We start from the raw sequence: 13,844 nt of genomic DNA, 5'->3' as shown, positions 1-13,844 counted from the left end.
GTCGTATGCTTGTCCCCTCAGAGCATTTACATTAAGACCAAGCTCCTTTGTCAGCGAATTATGCAGAAGATCATAAAAGGACGCCGCACTGCCATCAGGTAACTCCTCAAATGTAATAAAGTGCTCAATGCTGCTGCCTGTTTTGGTGACATATCTGAGTGAAAGAGAAAACTGATCCATTCTTGTTACATCTATGGTGGAATCTACAATAACTGAGAAAAACTTTGCTGACTTCATATCATTGATTATTGTGCTCAGTGTCTCTTTGGAAAGAGTTGCAATGAGCTGGTTTTGGGACTGGTGACTGAGGTATGTCACTCTGCTGACCGGGTTATTCATGTGCTGCTCGAGGATGGAGTCGTAGTGAGCCAGCAACTTCAGGAGCTCTAAGAAATTCCCCTCATTAGAGTCAGGGGCTCCCAGCCCAGCATGTTCTTTGTGGCCACGAAAAGCCAGCCCCTGTCTGGCTAAAAAAAGAGTGTGGTGTCCACCAACCTGTGTAGGATCCTTCTGTTCTTCTCCACCTGCTCTGTCTCTGCTTTCAGAAGCTCCACAATGACAGTGCTGTCCTGACTCAAGCGAAACTTTGTCATTAGATATGCCTTCTCTGTTTCCCGGTGAGTACACCAACCACTGACGCTCCACTGGGTTACCTGAGCCTCCCATCTGACGCATATACCAAGCCAGACTGAAGCGTCGCTTATCCTGGTCATGTGGGAACTCTTTGTAGCCGTCCCTCAAACCAGGCTGACAAGGACCATGTCCAATCACCGCACGGATCAATTCAGTAGTGAGAGGTCGGTGACGTAAAAGGTACGGGTCAGTGGGATATTCCTCTTCAGACAGGACATTGTCTAGGCGGTGCGCCTCTGAAGGACCCATGCTGGCACTGCTGCTGGAACCAGAGGCATCCACAACCAACGAGGTTAGGGGCGAGGGCTAGCACTAGCAGTAACATTAACTATTGATGACTGAGTTACAACGTTAATGGTATTATTATCATTTTGTTGAGTAAGGGATGATGATGATGAGAAGTACGATGTGAGAGGAGCACACGATGCTACCACACTTCTCCTACTATCTCGTTCTTTTTAATGCGCCCGATTTATATTTTCTCTCCATTTTCGTAACTATTCTCTTAAGTGCTGTCCAGAAAGTAGTGGCTCAAACCACCCTTAGTTACTGTTGCTAAGTAGGAGAAGCTCGGCCTTAGCAACAGTAACTAAGTACAACAAGCTAGCGGGGACTTGGCATGGCGCTCACTGCGCTGCCCATATACAAAGACGCCGCATGTGGCCTTGGTATTTTCTATATGTGGCTGCTGTTGTGCGTTTCTAAATCATTTCTGCATTTCCTCAATGTTATTATATAACATTTTAGAGGACTAACAGGATAGAGTAGGAGCCCTGTCTCATAACATTCATCATAGAATGTTGACATAGAAGGGGGGGGCAGGGAGCGGGTGAGCGCTGAGCAAGCAGGTACGAGTAGTGAAATAGAGTAGTATGGAAAAAGAACAAAGCAAAACAGCTGTTGGGGCGAAAAATAGAAAAAGAAAGAGGGAAAAGGAGATGACCTGTCAATGGATGTGACAGCAGTTAAATAAGTGGATGGTGAGAGGAAACAGGTAGGATTTAAAGTGTCCCAGGGGGGTCAGGGGGGTCAGGACCCCCCTGACCCCCCTGGGATTTACGCCCTTGGGTAGAGATGAGATCAGTGATGACATCAGGTAGAGATGAGATCAGTGATGACATCAGGTAGAGATGAGATCAGTGATGACATCAGGTAGAGATTAGACCACACAAAACTAAATGTCCAGTATGGTTTGAAGTTCTGTTGACCAATCTATTCACTGTGTCCTTTTTGGGGTAAAAAAAGTGTGAGAAAAAAAAATAGTGCAGACAGAGATGGAAAGCCACTCACCACTCAAATCACATCAACCAGGGGTGATGACTAGGTTGTCAATTGTCACAATTTGGTTGCCGGGCGACCGTTAATGTCGCTGATATACTTTGAAAGATAAACCTTTATTTTTTATTTTTTTTGGGGGGGGGGGGTGCCAAAATTGTTGCTGCATACCCCTCTGACACTGGGTAGTTGCGCCCCTGTCTATGGCACTGCCACTGTCTAACTGTACTCCCTGGATAAATATCGTCTAATTTTTGGAAAAAAACCCAAAAGCTATTTGAGAAAGAAGCAGACAGAAGGGGTTGCATTATGCATTTGAAGGTTACACTGTCAAACTGACTCAAGAACGAAATAACGATGTGAAAAAATAAAGAGCGTGGCTCAGTGGCTTGTCAATTCCCATGATGCAAAGCGGTAAATAGAGTTGTGCTAAAATTTGCTGATAAGTTTGCCGTTGGTTCGAAAAATGTAACTTCATGAATTGCGTTTTTAATGTGTCTGATTAGAATGTAGTGTTTGGTTGCCTGGTAATTGTCATTGTTGTGCTGGTTTACCATTGTAACCGTGAGGTAAGTGACTGTTAGGTTTGATAAGAAGAGCTGGATTATCACAATATGAGCTCAAATGCATTAATCACCTAACCTGACTCCAGATGGATTGTTGGCATTTGCTCGGCATATCCATCTGGGAAGTTTCCGTTGGAGAACTTTTGGGAAGGGGTGAATCAGAAGGGTTAGCTGATTGGATAAACCATCTGACTCTCTCCACCTGTTGGTGATAGACAGGCCAAATCAACCAATCTGATCAACGATATATCAAACTTTTGCCAAAACCAGTCAGGAGAAGAGCAACAACATCTTTTCCTCTGAGGAAAGCCTCCAGTGCCGTTTTTTTGCTCTTCTTTCAATGAAGGAATACTTTCTAATTCAGATCAAACTTGCACGATAGCTACGCTCATCTCATCCGTGGAAGCCGCCATGTTGTTTAGACTGTTGTTTCTCATTGCGTCACACCTAAACCCGCCTCAAAACCAATGCTGATTGGTCGGTCGTTTGGCGAATGGCTCCAAATCTTCTCTGTCTCAATATGCCAGACTGATCTGCGAGTAGAAAACTGGAGCTCGCCAGATCAGGACGCTCTCACGAGGCTATTAATTAGCTTCTTTCAGCTAATAATCTGCAATAGGTCACTTAGTGAAGGCCCCTTTCTCGTCAAGTGACGCAAGATCGTGGCGTTTGAGGGGCCCCTATTTGACACGGGGCCCTGGGGCAGCAGCACTCATGCGCCCACGCTATCTCCGCTACTGATTGAGGACCCTTACAAAGACTTTGAGTTTGAAGAGAAGCCCCTCATAGCAACAATGGCCATCAGTGATGAGAAAACACTGGTGGAGACATTGCTTGGTTTCACAAGTTTATTCACTCTCTGAATAAATTAAGGCAACCATGCATTTCCCAGAAGCCCCAATATGAAAACGAAAAAAAGAGCTATTCGCGTGATCACTGATAGAGGTAGAGATGGAGCCGGAACCGGCACAACAGAGCCAGGGCAGGAATGGTTTCTATCTTGGAAATTCAAACAGCATTTCACATTAAAGAAAGAACAGGGAGAACAAAATATAACTGTGCAGTGCAGCCTCTGCTGGCCAGCAACCAACTTCCTTTCAGCGTCCAAATGACTCCACCTCCAACCTGAAGAAGCATCTTAAAGTAAGTTTTTTAAGTTAACTTAGCCAGGGGTAGTCGTCTGCTATTTTATAGTTGACGTGCGACTTTACATTCTCCTACGTGCTGATTTACTAGCTCCAGAGCCATCAGATCGACAAAGGTCAGTTTGAAAGATTTTCGCCAGATTTTGAGAGGCGTTTGTCAGTCTCATCCTGCTCGTCATTTCCAGTAAGTGTTCAGTGTTGTAACATAAGTGCATTTTTATATTTATATCTGCATTTATGTCAAAAGCTAGAGACTTTCAAACATCTAAATGTAATTTATTAATATGTATTTGTGTCAAAATGACATATAAACATCTTTTCGTATTCTATGTTGCCTGGAAACACTTCTAACGCGCTTGCGTGTCGCGTGAAAAATAGGTGTCGGTCCTATTTCTAGCATGCACGTGTTTTCCGAGACGTGCGTGTCACACAGGCAGTGTGCACGCTCTAACATGTTACCATGGGAGCCCAAATAAAAACGGACACGCCACGTAGCTGACACGCTCACGCCACGCAGGCAGTGTGTAGCCGGCCTAACCCCTGATTTCCACCAACTGCAGTACAGCTGCGGATCAGCTCCGCTGCGTGTCTGCTGCGTGCTCCGCCGTCCGTCAATACCCACCAGGTCTGGATTTGTTGCGGCACAGCTGTGGCCGTGACTGACAGCTGAAGTCACGAGGACCCACGAGAACTTGCGAATTAACGTATGATCGCGCGATATAAACAGGATATAGTTTCTATAAACAGAACCACAAAACCAACAACAGTTTGTTTCAGGCCTGTCTCTTCCCATTATGACGTTTTCAAGGTGTAGTGCAGGTAAATATGATCCGCCGTGAGCATGGTGTATTTTATTTTGAAAATGAACCGGATGTTTTATTTTGTTTCTGTGCTCGACGTCCTGTCCCGCACTATCTGTCCTGCGCTATATTGCTGCGGAGCTCTCTGGCGTCCAGCAAAAATAGAAGCTCCGTGTATCTGCTCCGGAGGGCTGGACCACCGGAGCTGGGACGCAGTCAGAACGCAGCCGTTCTGCAGTCAGTGGAAATACACACACTGACTTTAATGGAAACCTAATGACTCCAGTTGTTCAGATGTTCAGGAGCGGATCCGCAGACGTTACACAGCCGGTGGAAATTGGGGGTAAGGGAAGTGAGATGCAGCCAGAGTGTGTTTCAGTCCAACAGACTAAAATATGTCTGGTTTAGCTGCTGTGTCCTGCTGTGTGTCCTTCTGTCTGTCCACCATGTAATACTGGTGTCTCTGGATGTGGCGGTACAGCGTGGTGTACTTGGTGACCCTCCTCATCCTCGGCAGGATGAAGCTGCGAGTGAAGGTGTCTCTGCTCACAGAGCTCCGCCCCTCTGCTGCCAGGACGCTGTTGATGAAGCCCAGACAGAACGTGAAGCAGTTATGGTGCTCCTCGTCGAACCTGACACAGACAGAAAGGCAGACAGACAGGCAGGCAGGGAGACAGACAGATGGTCCGGTGAATGAATGAACAACACACAGCACAGCAACATGATCCACACTAGCCCAATGCAAATAGCACATTGGAACTGACTGCCAAGCTACCTTATGCCACAGAAAAGGTGAGAAAAGGAACGCCACTGACCTACCTACAGGTTCCAGAAAAGGCAAGTGGAAGGTCTGAGTTTTAAACTGATTAAGTGTAATGTTTTCATAATACAATGTGCTGCGGCCCGCCGTACGGGTTGAGCAGAGGCTGCTCAGTTTGACCAGCGGGCAGCGGCCACACACCAGGCCACCGGATGGTGTTGCTAAGAACTTACAATGTATAACTATTATCAGACCAGCCCTCGCCGCCTCAAAACACTACCGGCCCACCGGGTAAAAACCTGACTCTCCTGATTGCCACTCGACTACACCGACGGTGTCTCTGCTAAATAGTCTCAGGAAGGAACTGGTTCTGGTGGAACATTTTCACAACGCAAAACAAAATTCCACATTCAATATTAAATGAAGTTAACTGTTGACACAATCCAGTAACGTGAGCTATTTAAATGAGCTGATACATGGTTAAACCTCATTGGCTCTTACCAGTGTATCTCTGTGTGTACTTGGTCCACAGCAATCCCACCAATCAGTCCCAAAACCTCCCAGTTAGAGAGGAAATGATCTAACATATTCTTTATAAAACCTCCCAGTTAGAGAGGAAATGATCTAACATATTCTTTATAAAACCTCCCAGTTAGAGAGGAAATGATCTAACATATTCTTTATAAAACCTCCCAGTTAGAGAGGAAATGATCTAACATATTCTTTATAAAACCTCCCAGTTAGAGAGGAAATGATCTAACATATTCTTAGTAAATCTTTACAATCATTCCCTGAAAGAACCGAGCAGACCTGACTTGTTGTAACATTCACATCTTCTCAGGTAGTTGTTGTTTCCAGAAGAGAACAGAAACACTCACAGAGAAGGAGAAATTACATTACACGCTGGACGTCAGGCTTTGTCCTGAATCTTGGAGAGATAGACAGGTACCTGTGCCAGGCGGGGTCCCACATGGGTCCATCAGAAAACTGGTTCAGGTACCGGTCCCACTGAGCCAGCAGGGGGAACATGTCTGGCCGGACCAGAGGAACACTGACACAACTCTCCCAGCCGCTCTGATCCCGAACAACACCACCCTGAGTGTAGTTATACACCACTCCTACACACACACACACACACACACACACACACACACACACACACAGACATTACATGTTGATGACTTCATCATAGTTTTAGTTTGTAAACGATCGTCATGGTGACGGATCATACCTGAAGTGTTGGAGACACCAGTGTGCAGATCTGACATCCCATCAAACTCTCTGAGGAGAAAACACACGACACACACTCTTGTTATTTTATAGCTTTTGTAGATGCTTTTGTTTTGGTCTATGGTGTTTACCTTTTGCTGTGTGTGTGTGTGCGTGTGTGTGTGTGTGTGTGTGTGTGTGTGTGTGTGTGTGTGTGTGTGTGTGTGTGTGTGTGTGTGTGTGTGTGTGTGTGTACCTGTGTGTGTTGTCCTGTGCTGGAGCGACCAGCAGGCAGCAGGACGTCTTGTGTCCGTTGGTGAGGGGGGAGGGCAGGCTGACTGGTGCCTCCTGCAGTCTGCTCCCCCTCAGCTGCTCCCCACAGCTGGGACACTCCTCAGGCACCGAGAAGCAGAAGATCTCCTTCTCACAGTGACTGACACGGATCACACACACATCCATTCTCCGACAACTGGACAGAAAACACACACACTATCAATAGGCTCGTTGGAGATGAACTGCACCTCGCCTGTAAAGTGGACGAGAGCAGACAGCAGCAGCCGGGGGCGGTGACCAAAATCTGCTGTCAAGTCAGTTTCCAGCAGCCTTCAGGCTGAACAGGAAGTCACAGAAACACTCACATCCTGTTAGGTCCAATTCCAATTTAATAAACTGTTATCAGACCCATATATCAGCTTGTAAACAGTCTCCAGATGTTTTAATTATGACAGAGTAGCTCTCAAAATGCTCTACATGTGATCTGGTGCTGATTTTAATTAACAACAGACTGTAGATGATCTGTAATCTTTACAGATTTAATCTCTCTGATTTCTAAACATAACTATCAACACAACATGTGTCCTGTACAGAATGAGCTTTTAAATCAGACTAATATCAGTTAAAATCCCTCCAATTCAAAATCAATAAAAAGTTGATATAAAACGTCATCATGTTGAGTCAATTCTGAACCAATCAGCTGTTAGATCAACTGAGAGGCCGGCGTTTCCCAGCATGCCCCTGGGTCCGCCTGGGTCTTGCAGTCGGTGAAAAGCAACTGCGCTGTGTGCGTCTCAGAACTGCGGCCGCCGTGATCTCGTGAGGTCATCGTTGACCACGTGAGCATGACGTCAGAGCAAGTCGGGATCAAGTCGGACACAAATCTACCCAGCATGCATTGGGCGGCGATCGCCGGTGATTGATTCTGTGCAGACATGGCTCATCTCCAACGAGCCTGATAACTTGTGTATAGAATGTGTTGGAGCATATTTTGGAGAAAAAACGTCTACTATTTTGATAGAAACTCAGTCATTAGTTTGTGTCTTTAAAGTAGCAGAAAGTCTTTTACCTTGAAGGAAACTTTCTCCTTTTTACTCCTCAGATCTTCTGTTCCTCCTTTCTCCTCCTCTTTTCACTCTTTTCTTTGACTTGTTTTCTCCTCTCGCCTGCCTGCCGTCTGATCCTTCTCCCCTCCTCCCTCTCCGTATCACACCTGGTTGCTAGGTTACAGCCTATCAGATGACGTCCCTGCCCGGGCTCCGGCCTATCAGGTTGCAGGTGCTCACCTGCTCCTGCTGACCTTCGGACTGCAGGGCGCCGTCACTCTGAGACAGGAAGACACAGAAACTAAGTTATCTTTCAAAATAAAAGACTAAATGCTACTTCAAAGACAATGAGATCTGATTGGTTCATCAGACTGATTTGACACTTTAAATATATCCTTGAATGGCTGTTTTTGCTTTTTAAAATTCTATATGTGTCTGTCAATTGATAAGTATAATTAATTGATTAATATGAAAAAGTTGAGAAAAAAAGAAAAAAAGGACACAATTAAAGAAATGAAAAAGATATTTTGTTTTTTACATTTTATCTTTTAAGTATGTGAAACAAAAACAGTAATACATTACTTCTTTTTTAAGTAAATATAGAAATATACATAAATATAAAAAAAATCCATAAAAACAAACGAGTAGAAAAACTAAAAAGAAACTAAATAAATGAACATAAAACATGCCAGGGGTCAGCAAATAATAGAAAAACATTAAATAGGGAGCACAATCTTACAGTTACAGACTGTTACCGACCGTCAGATAAACGTCACAGGAACCTTCCCGCTGCGGCTGCCAGTCGGACTCGGAGGGGTTTGACCGCGACACCAACGCGACAACTTAAACCCGCTAACGTTAGCCAGAAGCTCCGCGAGAAAGATGAGCACCAAACAGGTGACCTGCAGGTAGGTCTGTCTGTCGCTATGTTGGTTACCTGTATGTATGTCTGTCTGTCTCGCGCTCTGCTAACTGTCTGTCTGTCTATCTCGTGCTCCGCTAACTGTCTGTCTGTGTGAGATAGCTGCGGACGCGTTAGCCTCGTGCTAATGTTTTTAGCTGTTAGCTTGTGTACGGTGTGACGTTAAACCCAGCCAGTTTAACAAACATTAACTCACCTGATCTGTCTCCTACAGCTACTACATGTAATATTAGAAACGCAGTGCACGTGACACATGAACGAGCCGGACAGGGAGAGATTTAACGATTCAGATGGTCCGTATGGACGTCAATAAGCGTTTTCCTAGGATGGCGAAGGAATATCCCGCCTTTTCTCTGGCTTATTCTACCTCTGATTGGCTTACCCTGGCCAAACCTAAATCTATCCAATCCAGCCAACGAAGGTACCGAGTACTAGCCAATCAGAGGCAGAGTAGTGCGGGACATTCCTTCGCCATCCTAGGAAATGCTAATCCGCCGATTGAACTGTTGTGGTGTTATACTGCTGTGATGTGTGTATGTATACCTTATACTGCTGTGGTGTGTGTATGTATACCTTATACTGCTGTGGTGTGTGTATGTATACCTTATACTGCTGTGGCGTGTGTATGTATACTTTATACTGCTGTGGTGTGTGTATGTATACCTTATACTGTTGTGATGTGTGTATGTATACTGCTGTGGTGTGTGTGTGGATACCTTTTACTGCTGTGGTGTGTGTATATGTATACTTTATACTGCTGTGATGTGTGTGTGTGTGTGTATATATATATATATATATATATATATATATATATATATATATACTATATATATATATGTGTATGTTTAATTAGTTTAAACTGAATCTCAAGGGGGTAACCATGGTAACTCCCTGTTCAGCCAGGGTAACGGGTGTGTTGTGTTTCAGGTATTTCCTCCACGGCGTGTGCAGAGAGGGAAGCCGCTGTCTGTTCTCCCACGACCCCAACAACAGCAAACCCTCCACCATCTGCAAGTTCTACCAGAGGGGGGTCTGCGCCTACGGAGAGCGCTGCAGGTAACGAGGGAGGGAGGGAGGAGGACAGTGAACCTGTGTCTCTGGTGTGTGTCTCTGTGTAGACAGTGAACCTGTGTCTCTGGTGTGTGTCTCTGTGTAGACAGTGAACCTGTGTCTCTGGTGTGTGTCTCTGTGTAGACAGTGAACCTGTGTCTCTGGTGTGTGTCTCTGTGTAGACAGTGAACCTGTGTCTCTGGTGTGTGTCTCTGTGTAGACAGTGAACCTGTGTCTCTGGTGTGTGTCTCTGTGTAGACAGTGAACCTGTGTCTCTGGTGTGTGTCCTTGTGTAGACAGTAAACCTGTGTCTCTGGTGTGTGTCTCTGTGTGCAGGTATGACCACATCAAGTCTTCATCCAGAGGGGGAGGGGCTTTAGAGGATCCCATAGCTGGAGGAGGGGCCGGAGGCGGAGCTTCAGTCAGAGGCGGAGTTAAGAAGACACCGGTCCTCAGAGACAGAGGTGAGTCAGACAGACAGACGGAGATAGAGGACACACACACACACACACAAAGAGGTGACACAGACAGACCAACTGTCCAACTGCATACCTGGGGAACTTTGTAGTACTATGTTTGTGTTAGTAGGGAGCTACGTCTCTTCTTTTAATCTCTAACTATACTGTCTGTCTGTGTGTCTCTCTCTCTCTCTCTCTCTCTCTCTCTCTCTCTCTCTCAGTCCTGGGTGTAGACAGCATGTTTGGGGGTCCAGCAGACAGTTTGGGGTCGGAGGTCATGGCAGCGGCGGCAGCAGCGTCTCCTCACTCGTACGTGGACGCCATCAGGACGGGTCTGGACGCTTCAGCACAGGACCAAGGTTGGATCAAATGCCAGCTTCTGATTGGCTAGTAGTTGTCTGTGATGTAATCATTACTACAGGAGGATAATAATATAACAGCTGATGTTTGTTTATGTGTAGCTCCTCCCCCTGTGGGCGGTGCTTACCCTAACCTCCCCCCGCTGTGTCCCTACGCCGCCGCCGGACACTGTTTCTACGAAGACAACTGTACGTATCTCCATGGCGACCTGTGTGAGGTGTGCAGGCTGCGGGTGCTCCACCCCCATGACCCCGAGCAGAGGAGAGCGCACGAGAAGGTGTGCACGTTAACACAGAAATCAGAACAGATGTGTGGACAGATGTTCATATTTCAAAGCCAGACTTTAGTGTGTAGCATTACCCCAAACTTGAAGAAAGCATTTTACTATTTTGGAAAAAATGTCAGATTGTTGACTGGATCAGCTGTTTCATATATCTGTCTGTCTGTCTCTCTGCCTCTCTGTCTGTCTGTCTGTCTGTCTGTCTTTTTCTCTCTCTCGCTCTCTCTCTCTGCCTGTCTGTCTGCAGATGTGTCTGCTGGCCTTCGAGGCCGACATGGAGAAGGCGTTTGCAGCCCAGCTGAGTCAGGACAAGGTGGGTTCAGTCAGTCATTGATCATTAATAAGTTCTGTATTAATTACACCAATGTCCTCCCAGATATTACACATCCTGTTGTCCAGGTGTGTTCTCTCTGTAACCATGCTGCTGTTGTGCAGGTGTGTTCTATCTGTATGGAGCTGGTGGTCCAGAAGCTGAACCCGTCAGAGCGCCGGTTCGGCATCCTGTCCTCCTGCTGTCACACCTTCTGTCTGGCCTGTATCCGCCAGTGGCGCTGCACCCGCAACTTCAGCAACAAGATCGTCAAGTAAGACGCCTTTCACACAACAAGACAACAACAAGAGGGGAAAAAAGTCTGTGTGTGTTAATCTGTGCAGCTGTAGTAAACTGTGTGTGTGTGTGTGTGTGTGTGTGTGTGTGTGTGTGTCTCTCTCTCTCAGGTCGTGTCCCGAGTGTCGGCTGGTCTCAGAGTTTGTGATCCCGTCTGTTTACTGGGTGGAGGATCAGGACGAGAAGGACCATCTCATAGAGCTCTTCAAGTCTGGAGTCAGGTCAGCTTTCAAACATGTAGTTACCAAGTCAGACATCCTCACTATCTGTCTGTAAGTTAAGATAACACACGTAACGTCAGACATAACCATAATGTTAGTTTTGTGTCTCTTCATGTTCTCCCTTCTGATTCCTCACGTCTGTTTCCACTTTGGTCTTCATAAAACTCGGTTTTTGGGGTCGGCAGCTTCTCAAAACTGAAGTTTTGGGTTCTTGACTGTGTTGGTAGCAGCTTTTAGACATGTTTCTGTTGTTTGTTAGCAGACGGAATAAAGAGGAAACCTTGACACAATACAAGTCAATGGACAGAGGAGAGATGTACACCCCCACACACACACACACACACACACACACACACACACTACACACACACACACACACACACACACACACACACACACACACAGACACAGACACACACACAAATTAACATATTGTTTAAAAGAGAAATATGAGTGTTGATCTGCGTCCTGTCTCTGCAGTAAGAAGGCCTGTAAGTACTTTGATCAGGGTCGGGGGTCCTGTCCATTCGGAGGGAAGTGTTTGTATCTTCACGCCTTCCCGGACGGAACCAGAGCAGAACCGGACCGGCCACGCAAACAGCTGAGCTCTGAGGGAAACGTCCGGGTAAGACGCCACACTCAGCTTTTATAGTTTCATAAACTTAAAGGGTAACCTCTGGATTAATTTAACCTGGACCATATTCTCCATGTTTCTGATGGGAACAATGATAACACTCACACACACACACACACACACACACACACACACACACACACACGCTCACGCTGTAATGTTACCCTACAGGACTAATGTTCAGCAGCAGTTAGTAACAAGCTGTAATGTTACCCTACAGGACTAATGTTCAGCAGCAGTTAGTAACAAGCTGTAATGTTACCCTACAGGACTAATGTTCAGCAGCAGTTAGAGTCACTAAAAGTTCTGTTGTTGCCGCTGACAGACTCAGATTATTATTCTGAGTGTCTGACAACATTATGGGATGGATCTCTACAGAGATAGACCTTTTAGTTAAAGAGTAAGATCCTTTTAGTTTAACATGAAACAGCCCCGAAATCAGCATCACCAAACCAACGTATAATAATCTGAGCCTATGAAACAAATAAACTGAGTCTTTTTTCATTTTTCAGTTCATGAACAATGTGCGTCTGTGGGACTTCATCGAGGAGCGCGAGCAGCGCCCTGCCCTGCCCCTGCCGTCCCTGGATGATGACATCACAGAGCTTAGAGAGCTGTTCATGCAGATGTCTGGGCCGAGCCAGGATGGGCCGGAGAGCCCCCCCGCCGCTGATCCGTAGACACCGGACCGAGTCTCAGAAATATTAAATCATGTAATCAATCTGCTGTGTTTCAGTCTGGGAAACTAACTCCATCATGTCCAAGAGTTTGGTGATTGATAGATCATTGCCATTTTATTTAACGTGTAAATATTAAATACAGAGTCGGTGTGAAGTCATTCTCTGGTGTCCAGTTTGTTAAAACTCTTTCTGACAAACGATGATATTTCATTGGGATTATATGTGATAGACCAACACAAAGTGGCGCATAATTGTGAAGTGGAATGAAAATGAAACATGGTTTTCAAATTTCTTTACAAATAAACTAAAGTGTGGCCTGCAAAAGTATTCAGCCCCCTTTACTCTGGTACTTCTAAGTCCACCTGGATGTAGTCTAATCTCATGAATGAAGTGTGTTTTACCATGATAAAAGTCCTGATTATTTACATGGAGTCTGGTGGGTTTGGTGATGAAGATTTCGGGGCTGTTTCATGTTAAACTAAAAGGTCTATCTCTGTAGGGATCCTTTCCATAATATGGAAAAGTTCAAGGGTTATGAATACTTTTGCAAGCCTCTGTAGATATATTTATCTGTGGTAACATTAGCTAAGCTATCAAGGCTACATGCTAATGTAACATGATACTTTTGGTTTTAAAGTCAGACTCCCATTATTTTCAGGGGTTTCTTTTATGTTGACAGGTGGTCTTCCTCTCTCTCTTTGTCTGTCTCTGTGTGTCTCTCTCTCTCTGTGTCTCTCTGTTTCTGTCTGTCTCTGTGTGTGTGTCTCTCTCTGTTGCTCTCTCTTTGTCTTTGTCTCCGTGTCTCTGTTGCTCTCTCTCCCTCCCCCTCACCTCTAAAGACATTAATCCAATCACAGCATCTTAACTCCTCACAGCTGAGAGTCAGGCAGTAACAGGTGGCCGTCTGTTTCTCTCTCGCTCCAGT

At 45.6% G+C, this 13,844-nt stretch overlaps 2 protein-coding genes across 3 annotated transcripts; one reads left to right on the top strand and one right to left on the bottom strand.

The window, feature by feature from the left end:
• Window positions 1-3,661: 3,661 nt before the first annotated feature.
• On the bottom strand, window positions 3,662-7,972 carry LOC144516368 (MKRN2 opposite strand protein-like). Its single transcript, XM_078247594.1, has 5 exons — window positions 7,731-7,972; window positions 6,645-6,857; window positions 6,411-6,460; window positions 6,129-6,297; window positions 3,662-5,051 (listed from the first exon to the last, which is right to left on the bottom strand). Exons 2-5 carry the CDS (start codon window positions 6,845-6,847, stop codon window positions 4,808-4,810), a joined length of 666 nt encoding a protein of 221 aa, XP_078103720.1. The 5' UTR covers window positions 6,848-6,857; window positions 7,731-7,972; the 3' UTR covers window positions 3,662-4,807.
• Window positions 7,973-8,510: 538 nt separating this feature from the next.
• mkrn2 (makorin, ring finger protein, 2) lies at window positions 8,511-13,073 on the top strand. 2 transcript variants are annotated; one of them, XM_078249513.1, is made up of 10 exons: window positions 8,511-8,615; window positions 9,557-9,685; window positions 10,016-10,143; window positions 10,359-10,496; window positions 10,599-10,774; window positions 11,025-11,090; window positions 11,213-11,361; window positions 11,495-11,605; window positions 12,086-12,230; window positions 12,752-13,073. In XM_078249513.1, the coding sequence occupies exons 1-10, from the start codon at window positions 8,590-8,592 to the stop codon at window positions 12,917-12,919; spliced, it is 1,236 nt and encodes a 411-aa protein (XP_078105639.1). In that variant the 5' UTR covers window positions 8,511-8,589; the 3' UTR covers window positions 12,920-13,073. The 2 variants fall into 2 exon arrangements, with proteins under 2 accessions (XP_078105639.1, XP_078105638.1); XM_078249512.1 differs by having other exon boundaries at window positions 10,578-10,774.
• Window positions 13,074-13,844: the final 771 nt, after the last annotated feature.

This window comes from Sander vitreus, chromosome 4, assembly GCF_031162955.1.
Source record: "Sander vitreus isolate 19-12246 chromosome 4, sanVit1, whole genome shotgun sequence".
Classification (NCBI taxonomy): Eukaryota; Metazoa; Chordata; class Actinopteri; order Perciformes; family Percidae; genus Sander; species Sander vitreus.
The sequence above is the reverse complement of the archived record's forward strand: the minus strand, read 5'-3'. Positions and strand labels throughout refer to the sequence as shown.